At 48.6% G+C, this 21,084-nt stretch overlaps 1 protein-coding gene and 1 pseudogene across 5 annotated transcripts in view; one reads left to right on the top strand and one right to left on the bottom strand.

Moving 5' to 3' along the window:
• Positions 1-2,764: 2,764 nt before the first annotated feature.
• LOC101675684 (phospholipase A and acyltransferase 3) overlaps positions 2,765-21,084 on the bottom strand; it is a 28,614-nt gene continuing 10,294 nt past the window's right edge. For all 5 annotated transcript variants that reach the window (XM_004770225.3, XM_004770228.3, XM_004770227.3 and 2 more), the window contains exons 3-5: positions 13,879-13,981; positions 8,009-8,277; positions 2,765-3,040 (exon numbers count right to left, since the gene is read on the bottom strand). In XM_004770225.3, coding sequence (XP_004770282.1) covers positions 2,939-3,040; positions 8,009-8,277; positions 13,879-13,981 — 474 coding nt within the window. In that variant the 3' untranslated portion in view covers positions 2,765-2,938. The remainder of the gene's footprint in view (positions 3,041-8,008; positions 8,278-13,878; positions 13,982-21,084) is intronic.
• Positions 10,288-10,964, top strand: LOC123388131 (annotated as a pseudogene).

Here is a 21,084-nt window from a genome sequence, read left to right on the forward strand (position 1 = left end):
GAGATCAGTGGGATTTGAGGGGGACACTCAAAGTTCCAGTCCTCTAATGACTTGGTCTTTCTGATGACCCGCCCCATCGTAAGGCTCTCTCTGGCATCGGCACCTGAGATCAGCTCATTAGCTCATTAGCACACACTTAGGTGTGATCAAAGGGGGTTCATGATGACCAACACCAAATACTCAGGAAATTCCAAGGAGCTCAGGCTAGGGACCAAGGAAAAGACCAAACATATTTCTTATTATGCCATAATTTTTAATGACCTTTGTGGCTAGTAACAATCTTTGCCTTAAAGCCTGTATTTTTTTTTATATCAATACAGTTATGCCAGCTTTTAGTTAGTATGTGTTCTTAGTCCTAGCATATCTTTTTTAATTTTTAAAAATTATTATATAATTCACCGAAATAGATCCAAAGGTCTTATTTTATTTAAATGTTCAGGTTCAAATTTCAGATATATTTTAAAGGTTTTTCTATGTAAATTTCTTAACATATAGAAAGTACTAGAAAGACCAGTACAATGACCACCTACATATCCACAGGCTAGACTAAATACTTTGCTGTTTTGTCATATTTGCTTTATCTGCCTCTATTTTTTTTTAATTTAGGTCATGTGTTTATATAAGCCTAATATCAAGTCACTTAATAAAATTAATAATTCTTTAAAATTTTTTAATGCCAGTCCACATTTGAATTTTCCCAATTGCCTCAAATTGCTTTCACAGTTGTTTTTCACATTTTGTTGTTTTGTCCCCAACATGCCTTTCAATCTAGACAGCCTTCACACACTCTGTATTTCTCCTTCACAGCATGACTTTTCTTTAAGACAACTGACCAGTTGTCATGTAAAATGTTCATCCTTTGAATTTACCTTTTTTTTAAGGTTTTTTTTTTTAAGATTTTAAGGTTTGGGTTTTTTTATTATTATTTTTAAATAATCTCTCCACCCAATGTGGAACTCAACCTCACAACCCCAAGATCAAGAGTCACATACTCTGCCAACGATGCCAGCCAGGCGCCCCTGGATTTTAATTTTTTTATCTGTATGCTTTACGTGTATCTGCTATAAACCGTATTCCTTGAATCCAGTTTCTAACCCAGTAAAATGTTTATCTCTCACTTGACAAGTGTAGTCCATTTATATATATAGTGATTACCAACCAATATAGCTGCAATTCATTTTTCCATCTTATTTGGTTATTTCTACATATCCCACATTTTTGTACGTAATTTTTATTTTCTTTTTTTTTTAATCTTTTTTTTTAAAGATTTTATTTATTTATTTGACAGACAGAGATCACAAGTAGGCAGAGAGGCAGGCAGAGAGAGAGGGGGAAGCAGGTTCCCCGCTGAGCAGAGAGCTCCATGCGGAGCTCGATCCCAGGACCCCGAGATCATGACCTGAGCCAAAGGCAGAGGCTTAACCCACTGAGCCACCCAGGTGACCCCGTAATTTTTATTTTCAACTGAACTGGGATCTTGGTTTTGTTTTCTTGTGCTTATTTTTCCTCATTCCTTTTCTTATCTCTAATTAGCTTGGAGCTCTCCACTCTGCGTGGCTCTACCTCTTCTCCCCTTCTGCCATGTGAGACGGGGGCCTTCAGGAGACCCACCCTTAGACTTTGACCTGTGTCCCCTTCTTTTGGGAGCTTGAGAACTGGTAGGAGATCAACGGAGCTGAGACAAAAAAGAAAGAAAACTGCACCAGGAGAGAGAACTAGTCTATCAGCCCTGGGACGCGGATGGGCTTGCGTTTACCCTGGACCAGATTGGGGCTAAGCAGGAAAGGGCTGGCATGAAGCCATGTGTAAGTCCTGTCCGGGCTTCCCACAGGTCTCCAGACAACCAGGGCTGACAGAGGAAACATTTGCAACCAGTTGGAGAAGCCTTGCCCTGTGGAGGGAAGGCCAGCTGGCCCCAGCAGAGAATTTCTGAGGAAGAAATCCAGAAGAATTTCTGAGACATGCAAGTCTCCTCAGAGAAATGGCCCCTTTGACCATCGGCCATGTCCAGCGACCTATACCAGCAGAACTCAAGGGATCAGCAAGAAAGGTCTTGCCTCATCCCCAAGCCCTCCCAAGAGGGCGGCGCAGCAAGAAGGTCAGTCATGGGGGCGGCCATGCCAGGAAGGTCTGAGGTAACCGTGCCCCATGGGACCCAGCCACGGGGCAGAGCTGACTGGCTGAGGGGAGTGTGGAGCTGAGGGGACACGGAAAGAGGGGACACGGGAGGGGTGTGGGGTCCCAGAGTTGGGAGTCCACAAGCTAGCCCAAGTGGAGAGGAAGCAGGAGGGCGGGGAGTGGAAGCAACATGGCCGAGGAAAGGTGTGGAGAGCAGAGAGCAGAGGGACACAGGAGAAGATTTCACAAGATCGGCAAGAGCCTCTACTGACTTTCCTCGTGGCAGACGTCGGCTTTGGTTTGGCTTTGACTCCGCCAAACACCCACAGATCCAGCTGCAGAGTCCGAGAACCCGAGCTGGCTCTAGTTCCAGGCCGAGGGTCCCCGCTGTCTGATGGGTCCTGTTGTGGCCCGTCAGTCAGGGCTGCGGGTCTCCCTTGCTGCTCCCCTGCCTCCCCACAACCAGAATTACCAGAATTACCCCAGCCTTGAGACAGCCAGAGCTGGGCTGACTCCTCCAGGACAAAGGCCACAGCCACAGAGACAAAGGGAGAGGACAGCGCCCAAGGCCCAGGGCGCCCGCTGGCGTGGCCAGGCCCCGAGCCCCGCTGCGCCCCCAACAGACTTGACGCCAGCCAGTTCCTGCTGCGGTTTCTCCAGTAAAGCGCTCCCTTGCTGGGCTTTATTTTATTCTGTAAAAATAAGCCTCACTATAAAACAGAATGAAACCCACAAACCCAACCGCAAAACCTCTGGCACAACCAGACCCGCTCAGTGGATAACGGGATAACGTCCCTGCCGATGGGTCAGGCCCTTCAACTTATTGCTTCTGCCGCTTGTTTCTTGAGAACATGACTCCAATGAGGCCCATGGCTGCCAAGCCCACTCCTGCGATGCCGGCCGCCACAACGACATCTCTGACCTGCAAGAGAGGGAGGGGGAGGTCACACGCTGTCGGGGATCCGAGGACGGGCGGTCCGTTCAACAAGAACACTCAGTTCCAGGAGACTCACGTGCCCCTTGGCCCACCCGACAACTCAGGAGTCAACACATACTGGCAGGGAAATGGGGAGAGGAGAGCTGGATGGGGACAGAACCCCGGGGTGGAGGCCGCTGGCCAGGGCTGTGCACGGGCCCAAGGCCAACTCGACCTACTCTGTGGGTATTTTAAGTCCCTAAATCCCCAGAGGGTGGTTGTGCAGAGGTCGAGGAGATGAAGGCCGGATGGCTGAGCTCCTGGCGGCCACCAGGCAGCCCTTGTGGCCAGGGGGAGGCCGTGCAGGAACGGCTCTCGACGACTTACCATGTCACACCTGTGTCCCCCGGGGGAGCAAGGACCTCTCCTGTGTCACTTGTCTTGTTCCTCGCTGCCTCCCCCACACCCGGTTCCGCCAGGCACAAGAGTGCTCTTTACCGGTTCTCAAAGAAATGACCCAACTCGGAGTAGGAGTGACGCTCTACCTCACATTATTAGTATTTCTGACTGCATGGCTCATACCAGGAAAAAGAAGTGTTGCAAAAATAAGAGTAGAGCGTGCCTGGGTGGCTCAGTGGGTTAAGCCTCTGCCTTCTGTTCAGGTCATAATCTCAGGGTCCTGGGATCGAGTCCCGCATCGGGCTCTCTGCTCAGCAGGGAGCCTGCTTCCCCCTCTCTCTGCCTGCCTCTCTGCCTACTTGTGATCTCTCTCTGTCAAATAAATAAATAAAATCTTAAAAAAAAAAAAAAAGAGTAGATTTCAGGGTAAAAAGTCCCAAGTCAAATTTCACTCCCCCGGAAACCTGACAAAGAGTAAAGTAAGGCATTTGTTTTCGGTGTCATTTCACAAGGACCCACAGAACTCTAAATTCTAAGGCAGCAGTGGGAAAAGTTGAGGATCAACCCAAATTATAATGGGATCTTCGGGGAAGGTCAGCTACTGGCAACACCAAGCAGCTCTGGAAACGGGAAGAGAAGGAGCTTCAGCTGGGTCCCTGGGGCCCCCTCCCCCCACCCACCCACCCAACTACAACAGAAGTTGGAAGTTGACTCCTGCAGAGGGAGAAACAGAAAACCTGGGGGCCTGGGAATTGAGAAACGCATGTGAGGATGTGGCCAACATATCAAAAACAATGCTAATTGTGACTCTTGGCACTCCTACCCATCTCTGCTTCCAGAACACTACCTACCACAGAAGAGTCAGGAAGACCTTCCTGGGGGATCTGACCTGTCCAAGTGGAAACAAAAGTTACTTGGGGCACCTGGCTGGCTCAGTCAAGGGAGTGTGTGATTCTTGATCTCAAGGTCATGAGTTTACACCCTTCCTTGGGTATAGAAATTACTCAAATAAATAAATAAAACTTAAAAGAAAGAAAGAAAGAAAGGAAAGATACCAATATCGAGGATTCCCAAACAAACTACCCACCTGTATCGCCCAAGTGAAACTTAAAGTCAACAAGCCATTTGTCCCCCCCCAGTTCACTCGAAGCTTCCATTCAGCAGCAAACCCCCTTCATCATGAGCATGTCACCAAGATGTGCCAGAAAAGCCAGAAAAGGCAAAAACACAGATTCTCCCCTAGAACCTCCAGAAAAGAACAGAGCCCGGGGCACCTTGATTTTAGCCCCGTGAAACCATTTTCAGACTTCCGACCTCTAGGACTATGAGAAAATCACGTTGGGTTGTTTTTAGCCACTAAGTTTGTGGTCGCTTCAAGAAAGAAAGAAACCCTTCCCCAGTCCCAAAAGGAAATTCATAATATACCACAACACTCGGCTGTGAGTAAAATTTACATAAACATAAAACACTGAGTAGTAACTTAATAAAAATGTATAATATGGGCGCCTGGTAGCTTGGTTGGTTAAGCGTCTGCCTTTGGCTCAGGCCATGATCCCGGGGTCCTGGGATGGAGCCCCGCATCGGGCTCCCTGCTCAGCAGGGAGTCTGCTTCTCCCCTCCTCTGCCTCTTCCCCAGCTCTCTCTCTCACTCTCTCTCTCAAATAAAAAAATCTTTAGGGGCCCCTGGGTAGCTCAGTGGGTTAAAGACCCTGACTTCGGCTCGGGTCATGATCCCAGGGTCCTGGGATCAAGCCCCGCATCGGACGCTCTGCGAGGCAGGGAGCCTGCCTCCCTTCTCTTTCTCTGCCTCCCTCTCTGCCCACTTGTGATCTCTGTCTGTCAAATGAATAAATAAAAATCTTTAAAAATAAATGAATTTTTAAAAATCTTTAAAAAGTGTACAATATAAAAATTGAGTGTGACTGGGGGAGGGGAGGGAATGATGGTTTAAGCAATTTAACCTTCACTTAGCATAAGGAGTGGTCAAAAGAGCATATCTAAATTTTTTGAATAAAATGATGGTAGTGGGGCACCTGGGTGGTTCAGTCGGTGAAGCATCTGACTTCAGCTCAGGTCATGATCCTGGGGTCCTGGGATGGGCCCTATGTCGGGATCCCTGCTCAGCAGGGAGTCTGCTTTTCCCTCTCCCCCTGCCCCTCCCCCACTTAAGTTCTCACTCTCTTTCTCTCAAATAAATAAAATCTTTTTTTTTTTTTAAAAAGCTGGTAGTGTACACGTATTGTTTAGAAATTCAGAAATAGGTAAATGCCAAGCTAAAAGAGAAAAGAATGGTGGCCTGGTGAGATGGGGAGGAGCAAAGAGGGGATTTTTGAGAACTGGCTATCTTTTTTTTTTTTTTTAATATTTTTATTTATTTATTTGAGAGACAGAGAGAGCATGAGAGGCGAGAAGGTCAGAGGGAGAAGCAGACTCCCCATGGAGCTGGGAGCCTGATGCGGGACTCAATCCCGGGACTCCGGGACCATGACCTGAGCCAAAGGCGGTTGCTTAACCAACTGAGCCACCCAGGTGCCCGAGAACTGGCTATCTTTACAACTTACATGCTCGCATTACTTTGAAAATCTAAAACTTAAATTTTAAAAACTATTCCAGAAAAAAAAAAAAGGACAAAGAAATAGCAGCCTGCCTCGTCAGCCCAGAAACCTGATACAAAATCTTTTTGCAACTTCCACCTTCAAATGCCAATGCCACATCTAAAAAAACTTGAAAGGTAAGAAGATGATGAGGAAACCATCCCACAGGGGAGGCAAAGACCACGGTGTTTTAGGAAGACGAGCAGGTGACTCAGAAAACATCCCAACACTTTAGTCTGTTGCCCTAATTTGCAGTCTGGCTGCAAGGCCAGTGTATCCCGCGGCCCTGTCCCCTGCTTCTTTCCCAGTCTCTGCGCCACAATGTCCTTAGGGCCCCCTTTCCAGCACCTGCATGTTCCATCAGGTGCAGCAGCGACACTGAAGGGAACAGAACCCAGTGGAAACAGTTCAGATCAGCAAGAAACAGAGAGAAAGTTCAGCCTCTTCCTATTTCCAGCACTATCCGGGCACAGCTCTGGGGACACCAGACCCCGTGACAATGCAAATGGAGAGTCTGCTCTCATGGCCACTGTCCCCAATGAAGGCCCGATGGCCCAAATCAGCAAAACCGTACTTTTTCCCATACGAGGGCGTGAAAGACGGTCACCAACATAGATCTAGAAATCTCACCCACGAGCCAAGCCAGGGGTTTAAGCAGAATCAAGAACAAGCAAAGAGAAAGATGTTTAATCATGATTTTATGCCAACAAGTCCAGTGAGGACCATGTACCCCAAATCCCAGGAATAAAAAATAAGAAAATATGAACTTTGTACGTAAAACTAACGCCCTTACCTGACACGGTCGGCACTGCCCTTGCTCCCCTAAGCACAGAACTTGCCTAGATTGTATGCATGTGGCTGCCCTTAATGACCATTAGAGAGAAGAATTTGGAGGTCTTCACAGGCTAAAAATAAATACATCTCGGCGCTGCCCCTAAGTGGGCCCCCGTGGTGGTGTGCGGTGACAGGAAACACACCAGTGTCCCTGACATCACACGGTACCCAGAACTGAGGTTCCTAGCAGCCAGAGGCCAGGATGACAAGGTCTGGATGAAGTTACAGACCCAAGATGTGACTGCGAGTCAGTCTTTAACCTTCACGGTAGAGGTCATCAGGCGTGGCTTTGTGGCAGCCGCAGCAGTTGGGGGGGGGGTACCCACATGAAAGCTCTCGTTCCCAGCATTTTCCTTGCTAAATGATTTGTCAGGGTGGGAGAAACAGTCTGCAGATAAGGGAGGAGGAACAATGTGCCCCTGGTTCTTTACAGAACCTCATGGAGGGAGAATGCAGGAGACAGCGACTTTGACTTCGCACAAAAGGAACTTTGTCGAGGAAATCAACAACAGCTCGCTGTGAGCGCGCTCGGTGCGGAGGCAAAGAGCACAATCAAACACAAGACAGGGGGCCCTGGTTAGTCCGAGAGTGAACATTTTACGGGCGGGGTGGGAGGGGAACGCGCTGACTTCTCACGGGCCAGGCTGCTGGGGGAGCTGAATTACCGGAGCTCTGACCCCAAAAGGGCCACAGGTGGGCGGCACAGGTCATAAAGCAGAATATTATGAAACACGAAAGCTGTCCTTCATTAGAAGTGCTAAGAAATCTGCCTTTTTTTTTTTTTAATGTGGATAAACAGGAATTCTACGAGACTACCGAGAATGAGCTGTTTATTCTCCGTGTTAAAGCCTCAGAATTGTTTTGGGAAAAGGAAACTTCTCATGTGCTTTCTTCACTTTGAGCAATGTTTAAGTGGGTAAAAGACAAACAGTGTTGTCCAAAACACAGGATTCTTCCCGGGCGGTGACTCACATCGTGGGTCATGGTGCACAACGGCGCCGGCCCACGGGGCCGACCTGCCCGTCTCCCCACCCTCGTCCCTACCCTGAGCGTGGCCTCCTCGGCCTTCTAGGTGCCCGATGCCCATCCCCCGCCGGCTGACGGAACGGTCTGGCTCCTGGGGATGGGGACGAAGCTGAGGACGCACCTGGTCACTGCGGGGGACTCCGTAGCGCAGCTCGTTCACGAAATGCTCGCAGTTCTCACAGGGCAGCGAATAGGGCAGCTCCTGCCCCACCAGCTCCTCCGCCCGCTGGACGATTTTGCTGGGAGGCAGCGGCGAGTACTTGTCGTCGTGTTTGTTATTGACCTGGTACTTGTCTCTGCCAACCACATCACACAGTAGTTCCTTCTTCACTATGGCCTTCTCGGTCAGGGTAGACATGATGCTGGCCGCACCAGCTCCCGCAACTTCGCCTAAGGATTCACAAAGAGAAAACAGAGGGATCCATGCTGGGCAGGCCTGTAGGGGTCCTTCCACAGGCCCTTGGCACCATCCACAAGAGCATGAGCAGAGGGGAAGGGAAAAGGGAGCAGGGTCAGTCACAGGCTGTGTGGCTTTGGAGAAGGTGCTTGTGGTCTCTGGTCTCTGGGCCCTGGCTTCCTAAACTGAAATGAGGAGCGGTAACGTTTCTAAAGAAGTGGACCTTCTACACCTGTGGCTCCTCTGCGGCCCTCTTGGTTATGCATATATGGGCTGAGCACCCCCTTCTCCCTGGGGGAACAGATTATGAACCCTCTGTGATTCCCTCAAGGTCATAGTCCCTTGACAAGTACAAAGCTGATGACTGCAGAAAAGGGGGTGGATGAGGAGTTCCCACCCTTCTCGGAGCAGAGGGACCCAAGCCCCGCAGCAACTGCTAGAGGTGGGTCCCCAGGGAGACCCGGTAGGGACACACGGCTCTGCCCTTACTGAGGCTGAAAGGCTGGAAGGGGCAACCAAGCTCCAGAAATTAAACTCCCTATGGAGTACTATTCTGCCATGAAAAAAGATCTTGCCATTTGTGGCACCGTGAACGGACCTACAGGGTATTATGCTCAGCGAAATACATCAGACAGAGAAAGACAAATACCGTATGATTTCACTCATATACGGAATCTCAAAAACAGAACAAATGATCATAGAAATTAACAAAAGGCAGAAACAGAAAGAGAATGAACTGGTGGCTGGTTGCCAGAGGGGAAGGAGAGGGGAGATGGCCAAACGGGCGAGGGGAAGTGGGAGGTACAGGCTCCCAGGTACCCGGGCAGAAGTAAGTCACGATGATAAAGGGCACAAGCTTGGGGAATAGAGTCAGCGGGGTTGTACTACACTGTACAGGGACCGGTGGTAGCTACATTCGCGGTGAGAACAGCATACCGTATAGACCTGTCCAGTCACGGCCCCGTACACCTGTAACTAATGGAACATTGTGTGTCAACTCCATTTCAAGTAAAAAAATAGAAAACTCAAAAGAAAGGGAGTCTAGGGTCCATCCAAGGACCAGGGTGGTGGGGAGGGGAGGCTGACATCAGCACCAGACCGGGCAGCCCTCCCAAGCAGCCAACCTACACAGCTGCGGATGATGGCAAAAGATGTGGGCCCCAGAGAGACCCACTGTCCCTCAAAGAGCCTCTGTGGCCCTGCTGGGATGGGATCTCCAAGGCCCTTTCCCACAGGGGAGGCGTCTTGTTAGGCGGGCCACCATGGGACAGCAGAAGCAACGGCAGGAAGGGCTGCTCAGATTCCAGGTCTTTCCAAAGACGACTAGCCCCCTTTGCCCTGAGTAGATTTGTGAGATTTTGGAAGAGGAGTTCGGGGGAGTTCAGACTTGCTACCAGAGGGGCGGGAGGCATTTGAGGGAGCCACTGGAGTAAAGAATAGAGCTGGTAGCATGCAGCGCTCTGAGTCTGGGGAGGAGGTCAGCCTGGGAATGGGACCAGGTGAGTTTCAGCCCCCAGGCAGGGAGCACGGCAGGGCTGAGACAGGGATGGGGTAAGCAGGGTGCCTGCAGCACAAAATTTAAGGAGGCTCCAATTCTCAGGGCCAGGCCCGTACAGAGTCAATCCCTAAGAGGGAGGCTTCCTTAAGCTTTGTGCTGTGGGTGCCACTCTGGTGGGAAGTTCCATAGGGGATCTCTGGGTTTAGATTCTGACTGTATCACCGAGCGGTGCTAGGTAACCTGGCTGAGCCAACACTGGCCACAGTACAGACTTGGAAGCTTCCTCTAAGTGTGATGGAAAAGCCAGGCAAGAATTTTAAGGCATTTCTTCCTGACTGGTCTTGGGTGAGTTCTGTCTCAGAGCTGGTGAGAAACACCCCCACACCCTGGTCATTGCCTTTTCCTCATCCCCCAAGGAATCTGCCCTATCAGCTTGGGGTGCCACAATGGGAGAAATGGCCAGGCGAGATCTGGCGCTCCGGCGTGGTTAGGTACCAATAGCAAGATGTCTTCAGGAAATGCCAAAATTGAGCACCCTGCCCCCAAGTTCAAAGCCACAACCATTAGGCTAGATGTCCAGTTCAAAGGCGTCAGCCTCTCGGACTACAAAAGAAAATACGTTGTGTTCTTCTTCTGCCCTCTTGATTTCTGTATTGTGTGCCCCCTGGAGACCATTGCTGTCAGTGATTCAGAATTTAAGAAACTCAAGTGCCAAGTGGTTGCTTTGTCTGTGGATTCTCATTTCTGTCACCTGGCATGGATCGACACACCCAAGAAACAAAGAGGACTGGGACCCATGAACATTCCCCTGGTATCAGACCCCACGTGGACCCTCACTCAGGACTGCAGAGTCTTAAAAGCTGCTGAAGGCACCTTGTTCAGGCGCTTCTTTACTATTGATGATACAGTTTCCTTTGGCAGATGACTGAGGATGACCCCCCCCCCCAAATCGGCTGCTCTGTGAGTGAGACTCTGAGACTACCTCGGGCCTTCCAGTTTACTGAGAAGCCTGGGAGAAGGCCCCCGGCTAGCTGAAAGCCTGGTAATGATACCATCAAGCCTGCCACACAGAAAAGCAAAGAATAATTCTCCAAGCAGAAGCAAGCACTGGGCTGTTTTAGGACCAGGCTGCCGTGGGCGGCCAGGAAAACAAAATCTCTTGTGCACATACTGTCACGCTGAAAACACGGGACTTTAGATCCAGTGCAGATGTGGTATGGGGCAGGACAGGCCTGTCCTGCAGGGACTGGGATGGCCAGCCTTCCTACCTCTGCAGAGAATGGCCTGAGCCGCGCTGTGGGGTAGATCAACTGATGTGAGAGAGCCAGTAGGGAGACACCAGTTTTGATCTTTTGTGGTTTCTGTTAAACTTGAGCAGAGGGGAAAAAGAAAAAAAAAAAAGGAATTTAAAGGACAGAAGTAACATAATCCAATTCATACTTTAGAATGATCACGCTGGCTGCCCAGGGGAGGAGGGGCGGAGCACGGCCGGGCAAGAGGCAGACAGAACAGCCGCAAGCTGCAAAGCTTCGGATGGGCAAGACAGTGCAGATGGTGAGAAGTGATCAGACCTGGAGTCTCTCTTGGAGAGGGAGGCAACCCGATTTCCTGTTGCATTAGATACGGGTAGAAAAGATCAAGAATGACCCCTAAATTCTGGCCTCCAGCAGTTGGACAGCGTCATTCACAGGAGCCTTTCTTTCAGGGCACGTCAAGTTCAAGGCGCCAATCCAACACCCACGTGGAGATGCCAAGTAGTCAAGAGGTTATACAACTCTGAAGCTGAGTGGGGAGGTCTATGCTGAGGGGGCTTAGGAAACAGCCACCAATGGAAAGTACTAGAAGCCAGGGGCCTGAGGAGATTGCCTGAGTAGAGTAAGGATGAGGGATATAGAGGAAGAGGAGGAGCCCACACAGGAGACCGAGAAGGAAGGCCCCAAGTGAGAGAGGAAGAAAGACAGGCTTCCGATGAAGATCAGAGAGAGGTCACTCGTGTCAGATGCTACTGAGAAGCCAAGTCAGCCTTGACCGGAAGACCAACCTTCGGCTTTGCCAAGATGTGGAGGGTCTTTTGGTAGCCTTGATAAGTGCTCCTTTGCTTATCAGTTCAGAGGGCTGGTGGAGGGACCCAAAGACAGAATGACAAGAGGAAGTAGATGATGGAAGATTCGCTCTACAGGAAATTAGCTAGAGAAGACGTGAGACGTGAGGTCAAGAGGCTGTTCCTTCTGGAAGTTATTACAGCAGTTTCCATGCCAGTTGGGATAACCGAGCAGAGAGGGGGACCAAGAGAATATAAGAGGTGAGGAATTTGAGGAGCAAAGGCCTCACAAAAGTCAGAGAGGGGGTCCAGGACCCACATACAGAGGTACAGAGGCTGGCGTGTTTTTTTGTTTGTTTGTTTGTTTGTTTTTTAAGATTTTTATTTGACAGAGAGAGAGAGAAAGCACACAAGCAGGGGGAGCTACAGGCAGAGGAAGAGGGAGAAGCAGGGAGCCTGGATTCAGGGCTCAATCTCAGGGTCCCGGGATCATGACCTGAGCTGAAGGCAGATGCTTCCCCAACTGAGCCACCCAGGTGCCCCCAGCGGCTGGCTTTTTAAACAAGAACAGGGGCGATTTTTTTGTATCTTAACCAAAGAAAAGGCAGAGTAGGAGGGTGCAGACCGTGGTGTGGTTCATCGGGCTGGGGAAGGTGCCACACGCTCTGGTTCCTTCTGATTCCTCTGTATGTACAGGGTGAGGCCATCAGTTAGGGATAAAGGGGTGGGCAAAAGACAAAGAATGTTCAAGAATGTCACAGCTACCATGTCCACAGCAGCCAAACACGGGAACCAGTCAGTGTCCTTCAGCAGAAGCATGTATAACGGGCTGCGGTATTTTCATATAACAGAAAACACACAGAATGCAAGAGAACTCCTCCTACCACTCACAGACCGAGGACTCTCCGGGGAAAGGGAGGAAGCCAGACACAAAAAAAACTCAGGCTTTGCGGCTCCTCCCACATGAAGGTGTAGAACAGACAAAACTAGTTCACAGCAAAGGAAGCTCTCAGAGCAGTTGTCTGTCGGGAAGAGGAGGGTGGCTGCAGAGCCATGTGGGAGCCTCGTAGTGTAGTGGAAATGTTCTAGATCTTGATCTGGGTCACTGTCACATGGATGGAGGATTTATTTTTTAAATTCATTGACTATACACTTCACTATATTTTCACACTTTACTGTATTTATGTTATACCTCAGTTTAAGTTAAAAGTTTAAGAAAAGGGGGGCGCCTGGGTGGCTCAGTGGGTTGAGCGTCTGCCTTCGGCTCAGGTCATGATCTCAGGGTCCTGAGATTGAGCCCCGCATCGGGCTTCCTGCTCAAAAGGGAGGCTGCTTCTCCCTCTCTCTCTGCCTACTTGTGATCTCTGTCTGTCAAGTAAATAAATTAAAAAATCTTTAAAAGGAAAAAAAAGTTTAAGAAAAGGGGTGGGGGGATTCTCACAATGGTTCTCCTAGTGAAGCACTCTTAGCTTCAGTTTATAGATAAGGAAACCGAGACTAGAGAGTAGAAACTAGATTCCTCACCAAGCCCACATCCCAAAAGCCCATGCTCTCTCACAGAGTTTTACACTGAAGAGGTGAATAAGTTTAATTAAAACCCACAGTATCGGGGCGCCTGGGTAGCTCAGTGGGTTAAAGCCTCTGCCTTCGGCTCGGGTCATGATCCCAGGTTCCTGGGATCGAGTCCCGCATCGGGCTCTTTGCTCAGCGGGGAGCCTGCTTCCTCCTCTCTCTCTGCCTGACTCTCTGCCTACTTGTGATCTCTGTCTGTCAAATAAATAAATAACATCTTAAAAAAAAAAAAACCCACAGTATTTAAAACAAGAGCCATCCCCTTGGAAGCCCACCTCAGCCCCTGTAGGGGACCCCTAGGGTTCCAAGGAGCAGAGTTTGAAAACTATTGCCCCATACCAACCTGCCTTCTTGCAGCACTCAGGAACCAGCCACCAGTCGGGGACCACCAGTCGGAGAGAGGCGGAGTTCCCTGTCACCCACAGCTGCCCCATCTCCCACTCCTCCCAGCCCCAGCACGGCGGAGGCCCTCAGTGCCCTTACTTGGCGGGGCCAGGTGGACGACATATCCATCGCCAACATAGATGGCCCAGTGTCTGTAGAAAGGGCGGAAGATCTCAATCAGGTCTCCAACCTTGGGCTCTGGCTGCAAAACCAAGAACAAGGCGGTTAGAGGGGGTGCGAGTGAGACCTTGGAACCAGGTGGCAGAGGCTGGGGTCCCTCGCCAGAGGCCGTCAGATTGGGAGGGTGTCTCCCCGACGTTCCCCAGCTGGCCTAGGGCCTGACCAAGAATTGGCCTATCTCTGGCCATAGTGTCCTCCTGGCTGCTTACCCGATGATGAGTGGCTGAGTGTGTGGATGTGCGTGTGCGTGTGAGTATATGAGTAAAGGACACTCCTTTCTCCTGTGCACTAGAATCACACCAACGTTTCCGACACCAGATCCGTGGTTTCTCCACACCACGCAATCTAGTCCTCGGTGGAAACGGACTGGATATCCTACAGTTTATCTCAATTCTGACATTAACTGCCCAGACCTCACACAGACCCCAGGGGTAAAGGGCTCAGTCCCACCAGACTGCCCCCCCACCCAAACTCAGCGGCAGCCACCTGTCCAGATTGTCCCCTGCACTTCTGACTTACTAGCTGTAAATCAGGGGCTTCCATAACCTCCTCCTCTGCTAGAATGGCTCACAGAACTCAGGAAAACAGTTTACTTAACTAGATCACCAGCTTGTTACAACGAGTACAACTCAGGAACAGCCAGAAGGCGGAGTGTCGGAGCGGCGGGGGAGGGGCACAGCCACCACGCCCTCTCCAGGGGACAGTCTCCCAGCACCTCTGTGTGTTCACCAACCCAGAAACTCCCCAACCCCTTCAGTTTTTATCAGGACTGTGTTACACAGGCAGGATTGATTACGTCATTGGTCCTAATGATTAACTCACCGTCCAGCCCCGGAGATAGGGCTGAAATTTCCAGCCCTCTAATAGGTGTGTTCCTCATCACCTCATTAGCATAAACTCAAGTAGGGTGAAGAGGGTTTATGATGAATAACAGAAGACCCTCATCTCTTATCGATCGGGAAATTACAAGGCTTGTAGAAGCCCAGTGCGGGGAATTGGGGAAAAAGACCAAAACTGTATCTCTCATTACTTCCCAAGCAGTGTGTGTAGGATGAGTGTTGTGTTAGGGGGAAGGTGGGGAGCAGCAGCTAGAAGCCCTGTCCTGCTGAGGATCGGGGAGTACGGAGCAGAGCTGGAGAAAACCTCCAGAGGTTCAAGATCACTTCCATTCAGCATTACTGAGGCGCCAAAACAACAGACACTGTGCTAAGTGCTGGGCGTGCGGGGCATTCCATTTGGACCAGAATCGGGGGTGACAAGCTTCTCTGGTCTAAGCCAATCTTAAATCTCTTTACTGAGCGAGGCAACTATCCCTTTAGAAGACCTAGAGAAGGATTCCCTCTGTCCTCTGGCCAAGTCTTCAGGAGTGGGCTCTGACCTGCTTGCTCCTCGTGGCCAGACCCGTAGGGATTTGCCTACATTCCACTGCCAAGCTCCGTGGACCTGACTGAGAAAGTCCATCAAGGATGCCCTGGGGAGGACTCACCCCTGCATGGCCTGCCTTAGGATAGAAACAAAGAAAGTGGGAAGAGCCAATCACAAGGTCAATGGCAGCGCAAGGTCAATGGCAAGCGCATTTCCATTTATACAAACAGTACAACTGAAAATCTGTATTACATGTGGCAGGAAAAGAATCCTTTCACAGAAATGTTATGTATAAATCAGGTTCTCTTATGCAGTGATTGTAATTAGTCTGCCAAAAAGAAGGCACCCAAACCTTACGGAGAACCTATTTCGGAACAAGAGACAATGGTCACAATTTACGGATCCCACTTGCTTTCCAGAAGAGAAGGAAAAAATATTGTTGGTAAGAATTAGGGAGCCTTCAGAAATGCCCCAAAGGGAATTTAACTGGTGGGGGAGGAGGGTTCCTCCATGAATAAGCAAGGACATAAAGACAAGGCAGGAATCCTGCCCTGGGGAAGGCCACAGATTCAACAGGAGACAGTGTGGGCGCCTGGGTGGCTCAGTTGGTGAAGCAACTGCCTTCAGCTCAAGTTGCAATCCCAGAGTCCTGGGATTGAGTCCCACATTGGGATCCCGGCTCCACGGGGAGTCTCTCTTTCCCTCTGACCTTCTTGCCTCTCATGTACTTCCTCACTGTATCTCTCTCAAATAAATAAATAAAATCTTTAATAAAAACAAACAGGAGACAGTGTGAACATCAGTAATACAATGTCAAGGAATGAGCAGTCAGTGGTCCACAGGCCCGAGGAACTCACTGTGCTCCAGACAAATACCAGAAAAAGGTGGCCTACATGTAGAAAGTCGCCTGAAAAAAAAATTTTTTTGTATTACAATGACAAAAATATCTACAAAGAAATTCACCATAAACACCCCAAGATAATGGGGCAGCAAATGCATGGTGATGGGTAGAAGAAGCCATACCCCAAAAGCAAGTCAACGTCATATCCCATTTATGTCCTGTTCCAGAAAGGGTATCATTATAGGACAGAAAGTGATCGGTGATTGCCAGGTGCTGGGAGTGAGGTAGGGAGCGGACAACAAAGGGGCAGGAGGAAACTGGGTAGGGGAACTCAGCTTCCCCAACCGTTCTCTGTCTGACGGCGGTGACAGTTATGCAGTTGTATGTTTTGATGAAAACTCATGGAAACAAACACTAACAGGGGTCCTGGCTGGCTCAGTGGGTGGAGTGAGCGACTCTTGATTTCAAAGTTGTGAGTTCTAATCCCATGCTGGGGTAGAGATTGAAAAAAAAACAAATATAAACTTTTTAAAAATTATTTTTAAAAAGGAAATGAACACTAAAAGGAATAAATTAGACTTAGGTTTTTTTCAACACAAATTTTTTTAATGTATTTAAATTTTTTTTTAAATTTTGGGGTACCTGGGTGGTTCAGTCAGCTAAGCGGCTGCCTTCGGTCGGGTCATGATCTCCAAGTCCTGAGATAGAGACCCCAGTCAGGCTCCCTGCTCCGCAGGGAGTCTGCTTCTTCCTCTCCCGCTGCCCCTCCCCCCCCCCACTGCTCATGCACTCTCTCACTCTCAAATAAATAAATAAAATCTTTAAAGATATTTGAGAGAGAGAGAGAGAGAAGGAGAAAGAGCACAAGCAGGGGGAGAGGGAGAAGCAGGCTCCCCACTGAGCAGGGAGCCCAATGTGGGGCTCAATCCCAGGACCCTGGGACCATGACCTGAGCCAAAGGCAGCTGCTTAACTGACTGAGCCACCCAGGGACCCCTAAAAATTTTTAAATTTTAATAGCTATCTACAGTTTGAGAGGAAAAAAGTGTTGATTTTTAAAATACACAATCAGGGGCGCCTGGGTGGCTCAGTGGGTTAAGCCGCTGCCTTTGGCTCAGGTCATGATCTCAGGGTCCTGGCATCGAGTCCCGCATCGGGCTCTCTGCTCAGCAGGGAGCCTGCTTCCCTCTCTCTCTCTCTGCCTGCCTCTCCATCTACTTGTGATCTCTCTCTGTCAAATAAATAAATAAAATCTTAAAAAAATAAAATAAAATAAAATACACAATCAAATTGCCTGCCCCTTTCAAGGGCAAAAGTACCTATTTCCAAATATGCACAAGGTCAAAACATAATACCACTCAAGGACACTTTTTTAAAACAAAGTGACAGTGCGCCTGTGTGGCTCAGCCATGGAGCATCTGCCTTTGGCTCGGGTCATGATCCCACGGTCCTGGGATTGAGCGTGGCATTGGGCTCCTTGCTCGGCAGGGAACCTGCTTCTCCCTCTGCCTACCGCTCCCCCTGCTTGCACTCTCTCTCTCTGTCAAATAAATAAATAAAATATTTTTAAAAAGATAAAAAATAAAAATGAAGTGAAAGAGAGTGCCTGGGTAGCTCAGATCTCTAAGTATCTGCCTTGAGCTCAGGTCATATCTCCAGGTCCTGGGATCGAGCCCCACGTGGGGCTTCCAGCTCAGCAGGGAGCCTGTCTCTGCCTCTCCTTCTGCCTCTCCCCACTACTCGTGCTCTCTGTCTCTCTCAAGGGAATAAATAAAACCTTTAAAAAATAAAGTGAAAGGTGGTGGGCTGATCTGCGGAGCCCTGCCCGCTAGTTTCTAACTAGTGCAAGGACTCCATGTTCACATGGCAACAGGGATAAGCTTTTAGACACAGAGCTAAGTGGAAACATGAGAATGAGCTCTGCAATGCAACCCCACTTGTATCAATTAAAGATACACACACGCAAACCAATGATACACATCTTAGAAGAAGCACACCTGAAAACATCATTTTAAAAAACCAACAAGAGGGGTGTGTGGGTGGCTCAGTGGGTTAAGCCGCTGCCTTCTGCTCAGGTCATGATCTCAGGGTCCTGGGATTTGAGTCCCACATCGGGCTCTCTGCTCAGCGGGGAGCCTGCTTCTCTCTCTCTCTCTGCCTGCCTGCCTCTCCATCTACTTGTGATCTCTCTCTGTCAAATAAATAAATAAAATCTTTTTAAAAAATAAAAATAAAAAACGAACAAGAACAGAAGCATATGGACTAAAGAACACACACTAAACACATCAGGATGCCGGCTACTGGGAAGATGGAGGAAGGTATGATAATATCAGGAAACCAAAGAAACCTAAGCCAAAACCCACAAGACAGGGGTCACATAAGGGACCAGTGAGGACAGGGTGCCATGCACTGAGACGATGAATGGTGTCACCCTCTATCCTAAAATCCAGCTAGAGAAACAACTCCATTGAGTCAAAGCGAAGAACTCCAGGAACCAGGTTATAAAATTAGACCTATGAGAACAACAGCCCAGGTGTCATATTGGTTGCCTCTGCTTATTTCTGTATGCAAGCTCAGAACGGTTTTTACATTTTGAAAATGGTTGGGGGAAAGTCAAAAGAAGCATGTTCTGTGACATGTGCAATTACAGGACACTCAGACTTGAGCGCGCACAAAGCTCTATTGGCACACGGCCACACCCCATTCATTTACATCTCGCCCTGGGCTGCTTTCTCTCTACAGCAGATGGGCTGAGGAGTGGCAATGGAGACCGTGTGACCTAAAATCTTCCACTCATTGGCCCTTTACAGAGAAAGCTGGCCAGCTCCTGCTGTAAGAGAATCGACTGTGATGCCTCCCGCACTCATTCCACAATCTCGTGGGGATTCACTGCCAGGTGGTTCTTCCTAGGAAGAAGGGGGCTAGCAGGAGGCCCCAGGAAGAGAGCTCCCTCTCCAGCCCAGGGCTCAGGGGACCCCCCAGCCCGCATAGTAACCAGGGCTCAACTACGCAACGCAGGCTCTAACAAGGGCAAAGCTGAGACTCTGCCTGTGCCCACGGGATTTCAGAACAAAAGGTCTTTATCCTTCCCACAAAAGCAGGATTACAAAGAACTGCATTAACAACCGTTTTCCTTAGCAAGCAAACTGAGGACCAATTTCTGGCCTCCGAAATTATCGGAAAAACAACCTAAATAATCATTAATAGGACCAATTAAATAAATGATCCTGCATTCATATGTCCATATGTACATACTGTCGCTAGAGAAAACAAGATGGATTTATGTGAGCAGACATGGAACCGGTTGAGAAAAGCACATTGAAAAACATTAATATCCCATTTTTGCTTAGAATATATTTTTAAAAATTAAAATAAAATAAATACTTTTTTATACATTTATAAGCAGAGTCTACTATACATTAAGCATGATCTAAAGAAAATACACCAAAATGTTGTATATTTTATACAGTGGGGGTTTGGGATTCAGACTTTGACAAGTTATATTATTTCTTTTTTTTTTTAACCAATATGAGTTACTTTTATAATAAAAACTTTTTTAAGATTTTTAGATGGAGAAAAAAGTTCCTCAGGGGGATGAGCCTGAAGTTTTCTCTCTTCATTTTTTAAAAAAGATTTTATTTACTTATTTGACAGAGAGAGAGATCACAAGTAGGCAGAGAGGCAGGCAGAGAGGGAAGCAGGATCCCCACTAAGCAGAGAAACCGATGTGGGGCTTGATCCCAGGACCCCGAGATCATGACCCAAGCTAAAGGCAGAGGCCCCAACCCACTGAGCCACCCAGGCACCCCAATCTCTCTTCTTTTTTTTTTTAATTTTTTTAAAGATTTTATTTATTTATTTGACAGACAGAGATCACAAGTAGGCAGAGAGGCATTCAGAGAGAGGAGGAAGCAGGCTCCCCGCTGAGCAGAGAGCCCGATGTGGGGCTCGACCCCAGGACCCTGGGATCATGACCTGAGCTGAAAGCAGAGGCTTTAACCCACTGAGCCACCCAGGCGCCCCCCTCTTCTTTATTTTTTTAAAATATTTTTAATAATCTATTTATTTTAGAGTGAGAGTAAGAGAGAGCATGGGGTTGGGGGAGAGGAACAGTGGGGGAGAGAGAGAAGAATTTCAAGCAGACTCCTCGCTGAGCACAGAGCCTGGCACAGGACTCCATCTCAGCACCCCATATTCATGACCTGAGCCAAAATCAAGAGCCAGTTGCTTTACTGACTAACCCACCCAGGCGCCTGGTGCTTGAGGTGTTTTAACAGGAAAAGGTGAGTATCATCTATCACCAAAACCTCTTGAAAACATCTCCCACTTGGAACCTATAAATAAGATCGTATTAATGATCCCTAAAAATCAATCACATTTAAATGTAGGATATAAAACTATAAACAAATTTTAAAATAATATAGAGGCCTTTGTATCAGGTCTTAGAATAAAGACACTCGAAGGATAAAAGCCGAAGAAAAAGACACAAAGGAAAAGAGTAAAAGGTTTTACAATTTAAAAAATGTTAAAGGTCTTATTATTAGAAATTTCTATCACTGCCTCTTATGTCCATGCTCCCTTTTAAGGGAAAATGATGGCCCGCGGTCCCCGCTGCCCAGGCAGCTGCCATATTTCCTATCCTGTGACCACCGCCTCCCACACCAGCTGGCGGGACCTAAGAAGGCAAGTAGGTCCCATCCTCTGATCCTCCACACGTGTCCTTCAACTAAGACTTCTTTCCTCGACCTGGCTTACGTGGACTGCTGGCTACCAATAGCCAAATCAGCCAGACCAATACATTCTCTGCATTGAAAAAACAACAACAACAAAAAAAAAACCCCACAAACTACCAAGATAAGCTAGAAGAAAATGACAGCAAATGTAATATCTTTAATATATGAAGAGTTTTTATGAATCAAT

The sequence above is a fragment of the Mustela putorius genome, unplaced genomic scaffold (assembly GCF_011764305.1).
Source record: "Mustela putorius furo isolate JIRA1106 unplaced genomic scaffold, ASM1176430v1.1 tig00000127_pilon_pilon_pilon, whole genome shotgun sequence".
NCBI lineage: Eukaryota > Metazoa > Chordata > Mammalia > Carnivora > Mustelidae > Mustela > Mustela putorius.